The 15,872-nt window shown below is 47.4% G+C and overlaps 1 protein-coding gene across 2 annotated transcripts in view; it reads left to right on the top strand.

Moving 5' to 3' along the window:
• Positions 1 to 291: 291 nt before the first annotated feature.
• Positions 292 to 15,872, top strand: part of PPP2R3B (protein phosphatase 2 regulatory subunit B''beta) — a 106,344-nt gene continuing 90,763 nt past the window's right edge. Inside the window, exons 1-2 of one of the 2 annotated variants that reach the window (XM_069757870.1) lie at positions 292 to 473; positions 10,436 to 10,824. In XM_069757870.1, coding sequence (XP_069613971.1) covers positions 10,495 to 10,824 — 330 coding nt within the window. In that variant the 5' untranslated portion in view covers positions 292 to 473; positions 10,436 to 10,494. The remainder of the gene's footprint in view (positions 474 to 10,435; positions 10,825 to 15,872) is intronic. The other variant, XM_069757871.1, reaches the window with a different exon arrangement.

Below are 15,872 nucleotides of genomic sequence, written 5' to 3'. Positions count from 1 at the left end.
ACTGCAGCCCATACAGTCTAGCATCTTCAGTAGTGAGCCAGCTACAATGTATGGGCTGCAGTCAGGACCTGGAAGGAGCCCATACACTCTAGCATCTTCACAGTGAGCCTGCTATACTGTATGGGCTGCAGTCAGGACCTGGAAGGAGCCCATACACTCTAGCATCTTCACCGTGAGCCCGGCCGGCTAGACTGTATGGGCTGAAGTCAGGTGACCTGGAAGGAGCCCATACACTCTAGGCTCAACCCAGACAGCAGCGACACGAGACTCCTCCCCTTCCTGCCGGGTCACATGACCGCAGCCCGCTCCGCGCTCGCCTCCTGCTACAAGTTATGTCGCTTCCGCCGAGCTTTTACTCAGGTGTAAAAGAGCGGTCTCCAGAGCGGAAGTGTGTGCTACCAGTGCCTGCATTCCTGTCAGTGTGCGCAGCCTGGAGGGACCTGGGTGACAGAGCAGCTGCTGCGGGGGTGGCGGTATGTGGCTGCCTTGTAACCTAGCGACGGTGTAACGTGTGTAATGTGCTACAGGAGCTGTGTATGGGGGCTTATACCTGTCTATAATGTACAGGAGCTGTGTGTATGGGGCTTATACCTGTCTATAGGGTACAGGAGCTGTGTGTATGGGGGGCTTATATCTGTCTATAGGGTACAGGAGCTGTGTGTATGGGGCTTATACCTGTCTATAGGGTACAGGAGCTGTGTGTATGGGGGGCTTATACCTGTCTATAGGGTACAGGAGCTGTGTGTATGGGGGCTTATACCTGTCTATAATGTACAGGAGCTGTGTGTATGGGGGCTTATACCTGTCTATAGGGTACAGGAGCTGTGTGTATGGGGGCTTATACCTGTCTATAATGTACAGGAGCTGTGTGTATGGGGGCTTATACCTGTCTATAATGTACAGGAGCTGTGTGTATGGGGCTTATACCTGTCTATAAGGTACAGGAGCTGTGTGTATGGGGGGCTTATACCTGTCTATAATGTACAGGAGCTGTGTGTATGGGGGCTTATACCTGTCTATAATGTACAGGAGCTGTGTGTATGGGGGCTTATACCTGTCTATAGGGTACAGGAGCTGTGTGTATGGGGGCTTATACCTGCCTATAATGTACAGGAGCTGTGTGTATGGGGGCTTATACCTGTCTATAGGGTACAGGAGCTGTGTGTATGGGGGCTTATACCTGCCTATAGGGTACAGGAGCTGTGTGTATGGGGGCTTATACCTGCCTATAGGGTACAGGAGCTGTGTGTATGGGGGCTTATACCTGTCTATAATGTACAGGAGCTGTGTGTATGGGGGCTTATACCTGTCTATAAGGTACAGGAGCTGTGTGTATGGGGGGCTTATACCTGTCTATAATGTACAGGAGCTGTGTGTATGGGGGCTTATACCTGTCTATAGGGTACAGGAGCTGTGTGTATGGGGGCTTATACCTGTCTATAGGGTACAGGAGCTGTGTGTATGGGGGGCTTATACCTGTCTATAATGTACAGGAGCTGTGTGTATGGGGGCTTATACCTGTCTATAGGGTACAGGAGCTGTGTGTATGGGGGCTTATACCTGTCTATAGGGTACAGGAGCTGTGTGTATGGGGGCTTATACCTGTCTATAATGTACAGGAGCTGTGTGTATGGGGGCTTATACCTGTCTATAATGTACAGGAGCTGTGTGTATGGGGCTTATACCTGTCTATAAGGTACAGGAGCTGTGTGTATGGGGGGCTTATACCTGTCTATAATGTACAGGAGCTGTGTGTATGGGGGCTTATACCTGTCTATAATGTACAGGAGCTGTGTGTATGGGGGCTTATACCTGTCTATAATGTACAGGAGCTGTGTGTATGGGGGCTTATACCTGTCTATAATGTACAGGAGCTGTGTGTATGGGGGCTTATACCTGTCTATAAGGTACAGGAGCTGTGTGTATGGGGGGCTTATACCTGTCTATAATGTACAGGAGCTGTGTGTATGGGGGCTTATACCTGTCTATAGGGTACAGGAGCTGTGTGTATGGGGCTTATACCTGTCTATAGGGTACAGGAGCTGTGTGTATGGGGGGCTTATACCTGTCTATAATGTACAGGAGCTGTGTGTATGGGGGCTTATACCTGTCTATAGGGTACAGGAGCTGTGTGTATGGGGGCTTATACCTGTCTATAATGTACAGGAGCTGTGTGTATGGGGGCTTATACCTGTTTATAAGGTACAGGAGCTGTGTGTATGGGGGCTTATACCTGCTTCTAGGGTACAGGAGCCCTTGTGTATGGGGGCTTATTCCTGTCTATAATGTACAGGAGCTGTGTGTATGGGGGCTTATACCTGCTTCTAGGGTACAGGAGATCTTGTGTATGGGGGCTTATTCCTGTCTATAATGTACAGGAGCTGTGTGTATGGGGGCTTATACCTGCCTGTAGGGTACAGGAGCTGTGTGTATGGGTACAGGAGCTGTGTGTATGGGGGGCTTATACCTGTCTATAATGTACAGGAGCTGTGTGTATGGGGGCTTATACCTGCCTATAGGGTACAGGAGCTGTGTGTATGGGGGCTTATACCTGCTTCTAGGGTACAGGAGCCCTTGTGTATGGGGGCTTATTCCTGTCTATAATGTACAGGAGCTGTGTGTATGGGGGCTTATACCTGTCTATAATGTACAAGAGCTGTGTGTATGGGGGCTTATACCTGTCTATAATGTACAGGAGCTGTGTGTATGGGGGGCTTATACCTGTCTATAATGTACAGGAGCTGTGTGTATGGGGGCTTATACCTGCTTCTAGGGTACAGGAGCCCTTGTGTATGGGGGATTATTCCTGTCTATAATGTACAGGAGCTGTGTGTATGGGTACAGGAGCTGTGTGTATGGGGGGCTTATACCTGTCTATAATGTACAGGAGCTGTGTGTATGGGGGCTTATACCTGCCTATAGGGTACAGGAGCTGTGTGTATGGGGGCTTATACCTGCTTCTAGGGTACAGGAGCCCTTGTGTATGGGGGCTTATTCCTGTCTATAATGTACAGGAGCTGTGTGTATGGGGGCTTATACCTGCTTCTAGGGTACAGGAGATCTTGTGTATGGGGGCTTATTCCTGTCTATAATGTACAGGAGCTGTGTGTATGGGGGCTTATACCTGCCTGTAGGGTACAGGAGCTGTGTGTATGGGTACAGGAGCTGTGTGTATGGGGGGCTTATACCTGTCTATAATGTACAGGAGCTGTGTGTATGGGGGCTTATACCTGCCTATAGGGTACAGGAGCTGTGTGTATGGGGGCTTATACCTGCTTCTAGGGTACAGGAGCCCTTGTGTATGGGGGCTTATTCCTGTCTATAATGTACAAGAGCTGTGTGTATGGGGGCTTATTCCTGTCTATAATGTACAAGAGCTGTGTGTATGGGGGCTTATACCTGTCTATAATGTACAAGAGCTGTGTGTATGGGGGCTTATACCTGTCTATAATGTACAGGAGCTGTGTGTATGGGGGGCTTATACCTGTCTATAATGTACAGGAGCTGTGTGTATGGGGGCTTATACCTGCTTCTAGGGTACAGGAGCCCTTGTGTATGGGGGATTATTCCTGTCTATAATGTACAGGAGCTGTGTGTATGGGTACAGGAGCTGTGTGTATGGGGGGCTTATACCTGTCTATAATGTACAGGAGCTGTGTGTATGGGGGCTTATACCTGTCTATAATGTACAAGAGCTGTGTGTATGGGGGCTTATACCTGTCTATAATGTACAGGAGCTGTGTGTATGGGGGGCTTATACCTGTCTATAGGGTACAGGAGCTGTGTGTATGGGGGCTTATACCTGCTTCTAGGGTACAGGAGCCCTTGTGTATGGGGGCTTATTCCTGTCTATAATGTACAAGAGCTGTGTGTATGGGGGCTTATACCTGTCTATAATGTACAAGAGCTGTGTGTATGGGGGCTTATACCTGTCTATAATGTACAGGAGCTGTGTGTATGGGGGGCTTATACCTGTCTATAATGTACAGGAGCTGTGTGTATGGGGGCTTATACCTGCTTCTAGGGTACAGGAGCCCTTGTGTATGGGGGATTATTCCTGTCTATAATGTACAGGAGCTGTGTGTATGGGTACAGGAGCTGTGTGTATGGGGGGCTTATACCTGTCTATAATGTACAGGAGCTGTGTGTATGGGGGCTTATACCTGCCTATAGGGTACAGGAGCTGTGTGTATGGGGGCTTATACCTGCTTCTAGGGTACAGGAGCCCTTGTGTATGGGGGCTTATTCCTGTCTATAATGTACAGGAGCTGTGTGTATGGGGGCTTATACCTGTCTATAATGTACAGGAGCTGTGTGTATGGGGGCTTATACCTGCTTCTAGGGTACAGGAGCCCTTGTGTATGGGGGCTTATTCCTGTCTATAATGTACAGGAGCTCTGTGTATGGGGGGCTTATACCTGTCTATAATGTGCAGGAGCTGTGTGTATGGGGGCTTATACCTGCTTCTAGGGTACAGGAGCTGTGTGTATGGGGGCTTATACCTGTCTATAGGGTACAGGAGCTGTGTGTATGGGGGGCTTATACCTGTCTATAATGTACAGGAGCTGTGTATGGGGGCTTATACCTGCTTCTAGGGTACAGGAGCCCTTGTGTATGGGGGCTTATTCCTGTCTATAAGGTACAGGAGCTGTGTGTATGGGTACAGGAGCTGTGTATGGGGGCTTATACCTGCCTATAGGGTACAGGAGCTGTGTGTATGGGGGCTTATACCTGCCTATAGGGTGCAGGAGCTGTGTGTATGGGGGCTTATACCTGCCTGTAGGGTACAGGAGCTGTGTGTATGGGGGCTTATACCTGTCTATAGGGTGCAGGAGCTGTGTGTATGGGGGCTTATACCTGCTTCTAGGGTACAGGAGCCCTTGTGTATGGGGGCTTATTCCTGTCTATAATGTACAGGAGCTCTGTGTATGGGGGGCTTATACCTGTCTATAATGTGCAGGAGCTGTGTGTATGGGGGCTTATACCTGCCTATAGGGTACAGGAGCTGTGTGTATGGGGGCTTATACCTGCTTCTAGGGTACAGGAGCCCTTGTGTATGGGGGCTTATTCCTGTCTATAATGTACAGGACCTGTGTGCATGGGGGCTTATACCTGTCTATAATGTACAGGAGCTGTGTGTATGGGGGCTTATACCTGTCTATAATGTACAGGAGCTGTGTGTATGGGGGGCTTATACCTGTCTATAATGTACAGGAGCTGTGTGTATGGGGGCTTATACCTGCTTCTAGGGTACAGGAGCCCTTGTGTATGGGGGCTTATTCCTGTCTATAATGTACAGGAGCTGTGTGTATGGGTACAGGAGCTGTGTGTATGGGGGGCTTATACCTGTCTATAATGTACAGGAGCTGTGTGTATGGGGGCTTATACCTGCCTATAGGGTACAGGAGCTGTGTGTATCTGGGCTTATACCTGCTTCTAGGGTACAGGAGCCCTTGTGTATGGGGGCTTATTCCTGTCTATAATGTACAGGAGCTGTGTGTATGGGGGCTTATACCTGTCTATAATGTACAGGAGCTGTGTGTATGGGGGCTTATACCTGCTTCTAGGGTACAGGAGCCCTTGTGTATGGGGGCTTATTCCTGTCTATAATGTACAGGAGCTGTGTGTATGGGGGCTTATACCTGTCTATAATGTACAGGAGCTGTGTGTATGGGGGCTTATACCTGTCTATAATGTACAGGAGCTGTGTGTATGGGGGCTTATACCTGCTTCTAGGGTACAGGAGCCCTTGTGTATGGGGGCTTATTCCTGTCTATAATGTACAGGAGCTGTGTGTATGGGGGCTTATACCTGCTTCTAGGGTACAGGAGCCCTTGTGTATGGGGGCTTATTCCTGTCTATAATGTACAGGAGCTGTGTGTATGGGGGCTTATACCTGTCTATAATGTACAGGAGCTGTGTGTATGGGGGCTTATACCTGCTTCTAGGGTACAGGAGCCCTTGTGTATGGGGGCTTATTCCTGTCTATAATGTACAGGAGCTCTGTGTATGGGGGGCTTATACCTGTCTATAATGTACAGGAGCTGTGTGTATGGGGGCTTATACCTGCTTCTAGGGTACAGGAGCCCTTGTGTATGGGGGCTTATTCCTGTCTATAATGTACAGGAGCTGTGTGTATGGGGGCTTATACCTGCTTCTAGGGTACAGGAGCCCTTGTGTATGGGGGCTTATTCCTGTCTATAATGTACAGGAGCTGTGTGTATGGGGGCTTATACCGGTCTATAGGGTACAGGAGCTGCGTGTATGGGGGCTTATACCGGTCTATAGGGTACAGGAGCTGTGTATGGGGGGGCTTATACCTGTCTATAGTGTACAGGAGCTGTGTGTATGGGGGCTTATACCTGCCTATAGGGTACAGGACGTGTGTATGGGGGCTTATACCGTTGTATGGGGGCTTATACTGGTCTATAGGGTACAGGAGCTGTGTGTATGGGGGCTTATACCTGTCTATAGGGTACAGGAGCTGTGTGTATGGGGGGCTTATACCTGTCTATAATGTACAGGAGCTGTGTATGGGGGCTTATACCTGCTTCTAGGGTACAGGAGCCCTTGTGTATGGGGGCTTATTCCTGTCTATAAGGTACAGGAGCTGTGTGTATGGGTACAGGAGCTGTGTGTATGGGGGGCTTATACCTGTCTATAATGTACAGGAGCTGTGTATGGGGGCTTATACCTGCCTATAGGGTACAGGAGCTGTGTGTATGGGGGCTTATACCTGCCTATAGGGTACAGGAGCTGTGTGTATGGGGGCTTATACCTGCCTATAGGGTACAGGAGCTGTGTGTATGGGGGCTTATACCTGTCTATAGGGTACAGGAGCTGTGTGTATGGGGGCTTATACCTGCCTATAGGGTACAGGAGCTGTGTGTATGGGGGCTTATACCTGCCTATAGGGTACAGGAGCTGTGTGTATGGGGGCTTATACCGGTCTATAGGGTACAGGAGCTGTGTGTATGGGGGCTTATACCTGCCTGTAGGGTACAGGAGCTGTGTGTATGGGGGCTTATACCTGTCTATAGGGTACAGGAGCTGTGTGTATGGGGGCTTATACCTGTCTATAGGGTGCAGGAGCTGTGTGTATGGGGGCTTATACCTGCCTATAGGGTACAGGAGCTGTGTGTATGGGGGCTTATACCTGTCTATAGGGTACAGGAGCTGTGTGTATGGGGGCTTATACCTGTCTATAGGGTACAGGAGCTGTGTTTATGGGGCTTATACCTGTCTATAGGGTACAGTCTCCGTGCCTATGTATTATACTGTACTGTCGGTCATGTATGTAAGGAGTACGGGAGTTGTGTGTATGTTTACACCCTGTACTGTATACTGTACTATAAGTAGGTTTGTAAAAATGGTGGATATCGGCTCCCTGACACATGTGAATGGCATTATCCCCATGCTGTCGTTTTGATGACTTTAGACCATATGTCTCCCCTTTTTTATGGGATTTGTATACCAGTATAGGTACCGTCACATTAAGCGACGCTGCAGCGATCTAGACAACGATGTCGATTGCTGCAGCGTCGCTGGAGAGCTGTCACACAGACAGCTCTCCAGCGACCAACGATGCCGAAGTCCCCGGGTAACCAGGGTAAACATCGGGTTACTAAGCGCAGGGCCACGCTTAGTATCCTGATGTTTACCCTGGTTACCATTGTAAAAGTAAAAAAAAAAAAAAAAAACACTACATACTTACATTCCGGTGTCTGGTCATGTCCCTCGCCTTCAGCTTTCCGCACTGACTGAGCGCCGGCCGTAAAGCACAGCGGTGACGTCACCGCTGTGCTTTGCTTTACGGCCGGCGCTCACAGTCAGTGCGGGAAGCTGAAGGCGAGGGACATGACCAGACACCGGAATGTAAGTATGTAGTGTTTTTTTTTTTTTTTTTTTTTTTTTACTTTTACAATGATAACCAGGGTAAACATTGGGTTACTAAGCGTGGCCCTGCGCTTAGTAACCCGATGTTTACCCTGGTTACCAGTGAAGACATCGCCGAATCGGCGTCACACACGCCGATTCAGCGATGTCAGCGGGAGATCCAGCGACGAAATAAAGTCCTGGACTTTCCCCAGCGACCAACGATCTCCCAGCAGGGGGTCTTTGTCACACAGAATGATTTCGTTAACGATATCGTTGCTACTTCACAAAAAGCAACGATATCGTTATGTGTGACGGTACCTTATGTTCTCCTGAGGCACTAATCTGTGGGGAAACGCATCCTGCAATGTGCATAGTGGCCATTTTTTTTTGTGTTGCTCCACATGGGGTAATGGAATCCCTTTGATTGTATTCTGATATATGAACGGAGGGTTTAATTGGATTATCTAATCTCTGTAGAGTGCAGTATAAGCGTTTCGGATCTATCTTGGGAGCTCTAACCCCCATTGTGTGTGGTATGGGAACTTGTTTTGATATATGTTCCTTTATTCTTGGGCATAAACGTATTATCTATCAACAGGGACGTTGCACAGTGACTGCTTATGGTGAATATATTAGGAAATCATTCATTCTTGCACCTATAATTATTGTGAGATCTGGTTTAGGTGCATTGAGAATATATTATCAAAAGAATATTGCACACTAGTGATCTATGCTGCAGATTCTAGGATACTATCGATTTTTGTGCTAATATTTAGATGAGAATTGGGAATATATACAATTTTGATATCTGCCTATTCCTAAACTTTTTATGATATACCGTATATGATTTTGGTATTTCCTTGTGGGCTTTGATTTTTACCCCTCTCTGATATATTGCCCGTACCATATGGTATATCAGAAGCCGGGTACCATGTCTCTCTGATTCTATCACCTATGGTACGATATTGTATTTCTGTGCAAACTACCTTTAATAGGGTTTTCTAGGGAAAGGGAGGGAATGTCGACGTGGAGCGGGGGCAACAATGCACAGGTTATAGGGTGCCAACCTCCGCTGGTAGGAAGGGATATTATAGTAACCTATTAAGGTGAAATATTCCTCTTCTTTATTTGCCCATTTATTAGCAGACCCATATCATAATATGGGGTGTTGATTATATTTTGAATTTTTTTTTTTATTAAGATATATTAAAGGTTATGTTTTATATGATTTGAGTACTATCGGTGATGCCTTATGTACTGTACTGCTGCAAGTAATGTTTTTAGATTGTATACAGTACTGCTGGGTTTCCTATCTATTATATATGATCTCAGGGGGTGGATTTATATACTGCAGTAGAGGGTCCCAACGTACTGTACCCCTGGTCCTAAATCTATACGTAGCAGCCAATAGGACAGAATGTGACTACAGACTTGGTGTCCATGTCAGAAACTATATCCTGATTATTATCAATTAGTATTTAACTGTGACCTATATTTCTGTATTGACCTTGTGTGGACAGAGTTCTCACCCCCCACTCTTAGGCTGGATCTGCACTGCGACTTTTGCCTCAACTGAAGTTTGCTTGGCTACTCTGTATTGCAACACCTACACGAATGTGACAAGTTTAAAAAAATAAATAAATAAATAAAAAAAATTTTTTCCTTGTCGCAGTAGTGTAAGTAACGCTCTGTGACCCCATTCACTTCTATTGTGGCGTAAAACGGCATCAAGCAAACTCAAGTCGTGTGACAGATGTTGCGGCCAAAGTCGCTGTGTAGCCCTAGCCTTCCACATGAATAATTAGGTAAGGGTTTTGTTATCCCTTTTTTTCCCGATTTTTCTCTGTTACTCTTTAGTCTACACTCGGTTTAAGCTCTGTTAGCTGTACCCGATGACCCCATATTTCCTATACACTGTGAATAAGACACTGATGGGAAAATTCCCCACTGCTAGATAACTCCTGTGATGTGACTAGGCCCTCTTCATTAGTACGGTACTCTCTCCACAAATCTGGTTCTGACTCCCAGGGTCCAATTACCTAAAACTAAGAGGCTGGGCCACAATATGTATATGTATGTATGTATGTATATTTTCCATTTTGTCGCCAATTTACTGATTCTCGCAATTCGTGAATTTGGCATTTTGAACGGTTTTGCAACTTTTTGGTGCCAAAAGTCGCACAATGTGAAAAATGGCACAAAAATTGCCCCCAAATATTGCCTTACTCAAAAAACAAATCTGGAGGAATGGGAGTGGAATTGTGCTAAAAAAGTTGCTATGGCTGAATTTGGCAAAAACATCTGAAATCCCTAACCTCTGCCCACAAAGGGAAAACAAAAGCCACAGGCGAGCACTAATAACATAGACTTTGAAAAAGACACAAATGGAATAAGAAATAGGCGCAGAGGCAATGCTGGATCTGGGCCAAAATGTGCTTGATACTTGCTGGGCGCACTGGTCATTGTGCTGTCCTAAAGACCTGAATGTCGGGTCAACCCGAAGAAGTGACTTTCTGGCCTATACGTTGCATTAATTATGTTTTTCTTTGTGTTACAGGCCCGTCTAGGGTGGACTTGGTGAGTAGGAGGAGGAACTCCGCTCTGATAAGCGTTATCATGCCTGCCAACAAGGTTTTACAGCCAGTTTTAAAAATGAAAGTAGATGAGTTATTTCTATACTGGCTGAGTGAGACACCAACGCAGCTTTTACTGAAGGACTATTTAAGGAGAATAAAAAATGGAGAAAATGTTCTGCCTGAAAACCTTGATGACAGCAGCGACGTATCCAAGATGCAGTCCACTAATAAAATGCTAGATCACCTCTCCTTATCCCCAGTGACCTGTAGCCCTCCATCTCGCTCTCCTTCTGCTCTGCCTATTGGAGCTTTTGGTAGCCCAAGAAATGGAATCACTCCAAGAACACACAGATCTGGTGTGTCAAGATTGGTAAGTAGTTTTTAACAGTGTAGATATTTTAGAGTACAATTCTCTTGGATACAACTTACAATATACTGTATACAGTTCTTGGAGAATGTGTAAATGTATTTATTATTATTATTATTATTATTATTTTTAAAGCACCTATGATTCTATGGTGCTGTAGATGAGAAGATACAACATACAAATCTAAATTACAATGAGCAAACTAACAATGACTGGTACAGAGGCGAGGGGACCCTACCCTTGTGAACTTACATTCTATCAATCTATCTAATCAGTCATGGCCAAATCCATTGGCACCGTTGCAATTGGAAAAAAAAAAGCAGCATGTGCACAAAAAAATGCAGATTGCATTCTAAAAATAGGATGCTTAATGTGAGCGGTTTTTTTTCGCGTTTTGAAAGCGAAAAAAACATGAACGTGTGCACATAGCCTTATAAGGCTATCTCAACACGGGAACGTTTTTTTTTTTTTCTTAACATATCCAATAGTGAAACTTTATTTTTTTTTTTAAATTCGAAGATCTATTGATTAAAGTGTACTTTGTTCGTGACACAACCCTTTAAGTAGATTACTGGCGCTCTGCGCTGGGATTAAGGCTATGTGCACACAGTGTGTTTTTGATGGGTTTTTGCAGTGTTTTTTCACGCTTGAAAATGGCCCAAAAACGCTATGGAATACTTATGCAAGCTTATTCACTGACAATCCTGAAGTGTTGTGCATATGATCAGTAAATTTCCGTGCGTATTTGCAGTGCGTTCCTTTCTGTAGCATGTCAATTCTTTTTGCGTTTTGGCGGCGTTTCTGCACCCATTGACTTGAATTGAGTCAGTCAAATCCGCAGCAAAAGCACAGGTATACAAATGTTTGGATTTGCTGTGTTTTTGTTTTGCGTTTTACCGGCTTCCTATGGTGTTTCCCATTCTGTCATCTGTGTGACAGCATGGGAAACGCCAACGCGGTGATTCTTATTGATGGTAACGCTACTGCTGGTAAGACCGTCGGTCAGAGCACTGTGGGATCATGCTGGCAGGTGTCACCCCGCAGCTGTTACTGTGTCCCGCAGGCGTGGGCCAATAAGACTACTGCTCCCATCGGGCTAGATCTGCTGTCACTGATAACAGTGACAGCAGGTGAAGCTGATGGGAGACGTAATCTCATCTGCCGTCGCCTGTACTCGCAGTTAAAAAATAAATTTACATACATATTCAAATAAAAGGAACCTTAATGCCCAATCCACGATGCCCTTGTCTCCTACAAATAATGTAAAATAGACCAACATATACTCACCTGTCTGCCGTAGTCTATATAATCCCGAGTGTCCCACTGTGATCTCACGTGTAGAAGAGTCACTTCGGGAGATACTGCTGGAGCGATTACCTCTTGTTCCTATATCACTGAGGTTTATAAGTTCTCTAATCAGCCAAACTATTTTCAGCTGTGCTAACATACTTGCACAAGGGTTTTCAAGGGTATTCATACCATCCCTTAGCCTTACACAGTTGGCAAACACAAAGTACCGTAAGAACACTGGAGTAATGGTTGTTGGAAATGGGCCTCTATACACCTATGAAGATATTGCATTACAAACCAGACGTTTAAAAACTGATGTTTAGTCTGGAAGGGGCCAATATCCATGGCCCCTTCCTAGGCTATTAATATCAGCCCGCAGTGATCTGTCTAGCCTTTGCTGGTCAGATTTTATAGGGGGGACCCTATGTTAATTTTTTTTTCTTAGGTCCCTCTGTAAACTAGCCAGTAAAGTGTAAGCAAATAGCTGTGAGCTGATATTAATAGCCTTGGCACCTTTATGGCTATTTGCTCCTTCCCAGAATATTATGATCAGCCTTCAGCCGTCGGCTTTTCCTCTGCTAGTTATAAAAATTATGCGGGAGCCCACGCAATTTTTATTTTATTTTTTTTTAAATTTTCTTTAACCCCTTTCTGACATATGATGTACTATCCCGTCGAGGTGGGGAGGGCCCGTATGCCCACCGACGGGATAGTACATCATACGCGATCGGCCGCGCTCACTGGGGGAGCACGGACGATTGCGGCCGGGTGTCAGCTGCCTATTGCAGCTGACATCCGGCACTATGTGCCAGGAGCGGTCACAGACCGCCCCCGGCACACCGCGATCAAACATGATCGCGGTGTGCCGGCGGTGCAGGGAAGCATCGCGCAGGGAGGGGGCTCCCTGCAGGCTTCCCTGAGACCCCCACAGCAACGCGATGTGATCGCGTTGCTGCGAGGGTCTCCTACCTCCCTCCCTGTAGCAGGCCCGGATCCAAAATGGCCGCGGCATCCGGGTCCTGCAGGGAGGGAGGTGGCTTACCAAGTGCTGTGCAAACTGTCAGATCACCGATCTGTGATGTCCCCCCTGGGAAAAAGTAAAGTAAAAAAAAAATTTTTCCAAATGTGTGTTAAAAAAAAAAAAAAAAAATTATTCCCATAAAAACATTTCTTTATCTCAATAAAAAAATAAAAGTACACATATTTAGTATCGCCGCATCCGTAACGACCCAACCTATAAAACTGGCCCACTAGTTAACCCCTTCAGTAAACACCGTAAGGAAAAAAAACGAGGCAAAAAACAACGCTTTATTATCATACCGCCGAACAAAAAGTGGAATAACACACGATCAAAAAGACGGATATAAATAACCATGGTACCGCTGAAAACGTCATCTTGTCCTGCAAAAAGGGAGCTGCCATACAGCACCATCAGCAAAAAAAATAGTTATAGTCCTGAGAATAAAGCGATGCAAAAATAATAATTTTTTCTATAAAATAGTGTTTTTATCGGTCGTCCATGACAGCACTACGGAGAGAGGGGATCCGCCCTTCAGGAACAGGAAACCTACAGATGCATAAGGGCGGCACCTCTCCCACGCATCAGTTGGTTTCCTGTTCCTGGAGGACAGGATTCCCTTCAGATACGACTTCGTTCTCCTATCAATACCCAGGCCGGCTGTCCGACCCAGGTAGTGAGGGGGTCTCCTACCTCGGGCTGTGCGGGTCCCTGGAAGCACCATGGTGGGTCCGGGTAGGACTTCACGACAGTGAGCGGTGCGGCGTCCGGTGGAGGTCCATCCCCAATGGCTGCGAGGTGAGTATGTCTCCCCCCCCCCCCCCCCTGAGGTCCATTCATTCACCCCCCTAGGCCTCGGTCTTCCCCACCTCTGATCCCCTTCGGTGCGGTGCAACGTCCTGTGCGCTCCTTCCGGTTCTGCCGGTCCGGAGCCGGGGGTCGGTCGCCGGCTTTTGCCGCAATCGCCGCTATGCTGCGGCCGTGGGCGGCGATAGTGTGGCGGTGGGCGGCTGGGGGGACCGGCGGTGCCGTCCCTGGGCTTCCGGGCGCGTCCCTGAGCTCTCTGCCCTATACCGGAAGTGACGCACGGATGTGGCGGGGCCTAAACCGGAAGTGAAACGCCGGCCGTTTTTTTTTGTGTGTGAAAAAACGCCGCTATCCTGCATGGGGTGGTTGAGGGCGGGGGGGGTGTCTTGCAAGGATCTGCGGGGGTGGATTTAGCCACGCACCTGCACATGTTCTGGACCTGGGGGAAGGGCTATAGCCATACAGAGCGCTGCAGGGCTGCTTGTGAACCCATCTGCAGCTATGGATGAGCCGGAAGCTACCGTCAGTCTGCTGGAGGAGCAGGACAGATCCTCGGAGAGGTCCCATGCGAATCCCCAGCCGAAGACCCGCGGACGCAGTAATCAGCCCAGTCGCAGATCTAAACAAAAGGATCTGGACCATAAACCCCCCCCCCCCCCCCCCCCCCAGGGATCCGGTACCTGCCGCTACTGCCCGGGTAAGAGATCTACGTGAACGTACCCTGATGCAGTTTTTTCCTATGTTAACGTCCGTAGGGGAAAAAATGCGCTGGTAAAGTTAAAAACAAGGAGTGCGTGCTATGCGCTTGCCCTTTGCCAGACGCCTACCCTAAGAGACTTTGTCAGTCGTGTGTGCGGCAGACGGTAGGAAATTTATGGGAACACGGTATAGCAGTAGCGCCGGGGTAAAATTACATAGCCCTTTTCTCCGCTCCCATAGGTGGCGGAAGAATCTCCTGATTTTACGTCAAACCTTAGGGAGATTATCAGGAAGGAGGTGAAAGATTCCCTGAAATCCCTGTCCCAGGGGGAGCCTTCCAAAAGAAGAAAGGAGCCTAGCGCCTCAGATTCGGATTCGTCCGCTGGCCCTAGTAGGGTGAATGATTCAGACGCCTCTGGCTCCTCAGCGTCCTCTTCGGAAGAGGACTCTAACCTTTTCTGTTTTCCGTTGGACCAAATGGACAAACTGATTAAATCCGTTAGATCCACTATGGGGGTGGCTGACGAAAGGCCAGAACTTTCAGCGCAGGACCTAATGTTTGGCGGTCTAGACCCAAAAAAGCGTAGGTCTTTTCCGCTCAATGACAAGGTTCAGAACCTCATCAAAAGGGAATGGAAGAAGCCAGAGAAAAAAGGCTCCTTTCCACCGGCCTTTAAACGTAGATATCCCTTTGAGGACCCCATGGTGAACACATGGGATAAGGCACCAAGATTGGACGCAGCGGTGGCTAAGGCGTTTGAAAAATCATCTATCCCTGTGATGACATGGCTTCCCTAAAGGATCCTCTCGATAAGAAGGCTGACTCGTTCCTTAAAGGGACATGGGAGATGTCGGCGGGTGCCCTGAGACCTGCAGTAGCTGCGACATGTGCAGCCAGATCAATGATGGTCTGGCTGGATCAGCTAGGATCTAAATTGGAAGAGGGAGTCTCCAGAGATTCTATGTTGAAATTCCTACCATCAATTCAGAATGCCGCTGCCTTTCTGGCGGATGCATCTGCGGATTCTGCAAGAATGGCGGCTAGAGCGGCAGGACTATCAAACGCAGCACGCAGGGCCCTATGGCTGAAATGTTGGCCGGGTGACCTTCAATCAAGATCCAGTCTCTGCTCTATTCCGTGCGAAGGGGAATACCTGTTTGGTCCAGTCCTAGACGAACTGCTAGAGAAAGCTGGAGACGAGAAGAAGTTTCCCAATCTACCAACTACTTCTTACGG

The sequence above is a fragment of the Ranitomeya imitator genome, chromosome 3, assembly GCF_032444005.1.
Source record: "Ranitomeya imitator isolate aRanImi1 chromosome 3, aRanImi1.pri, whole genome shotgun sequence".
NCBI classification, from domain to species: domain Eukaryota; kingdom Metazoa; phylum Chordata; class Amphibia; order Anura; family Dendrobatidae; genus Ranitomeya; species Ranitomeya imitator.
The sequence above is the reverse complement of the archived record's forward strand: the minus strand, read 5'-3'. Positions and strand labels throughout refer to the sequence as shown.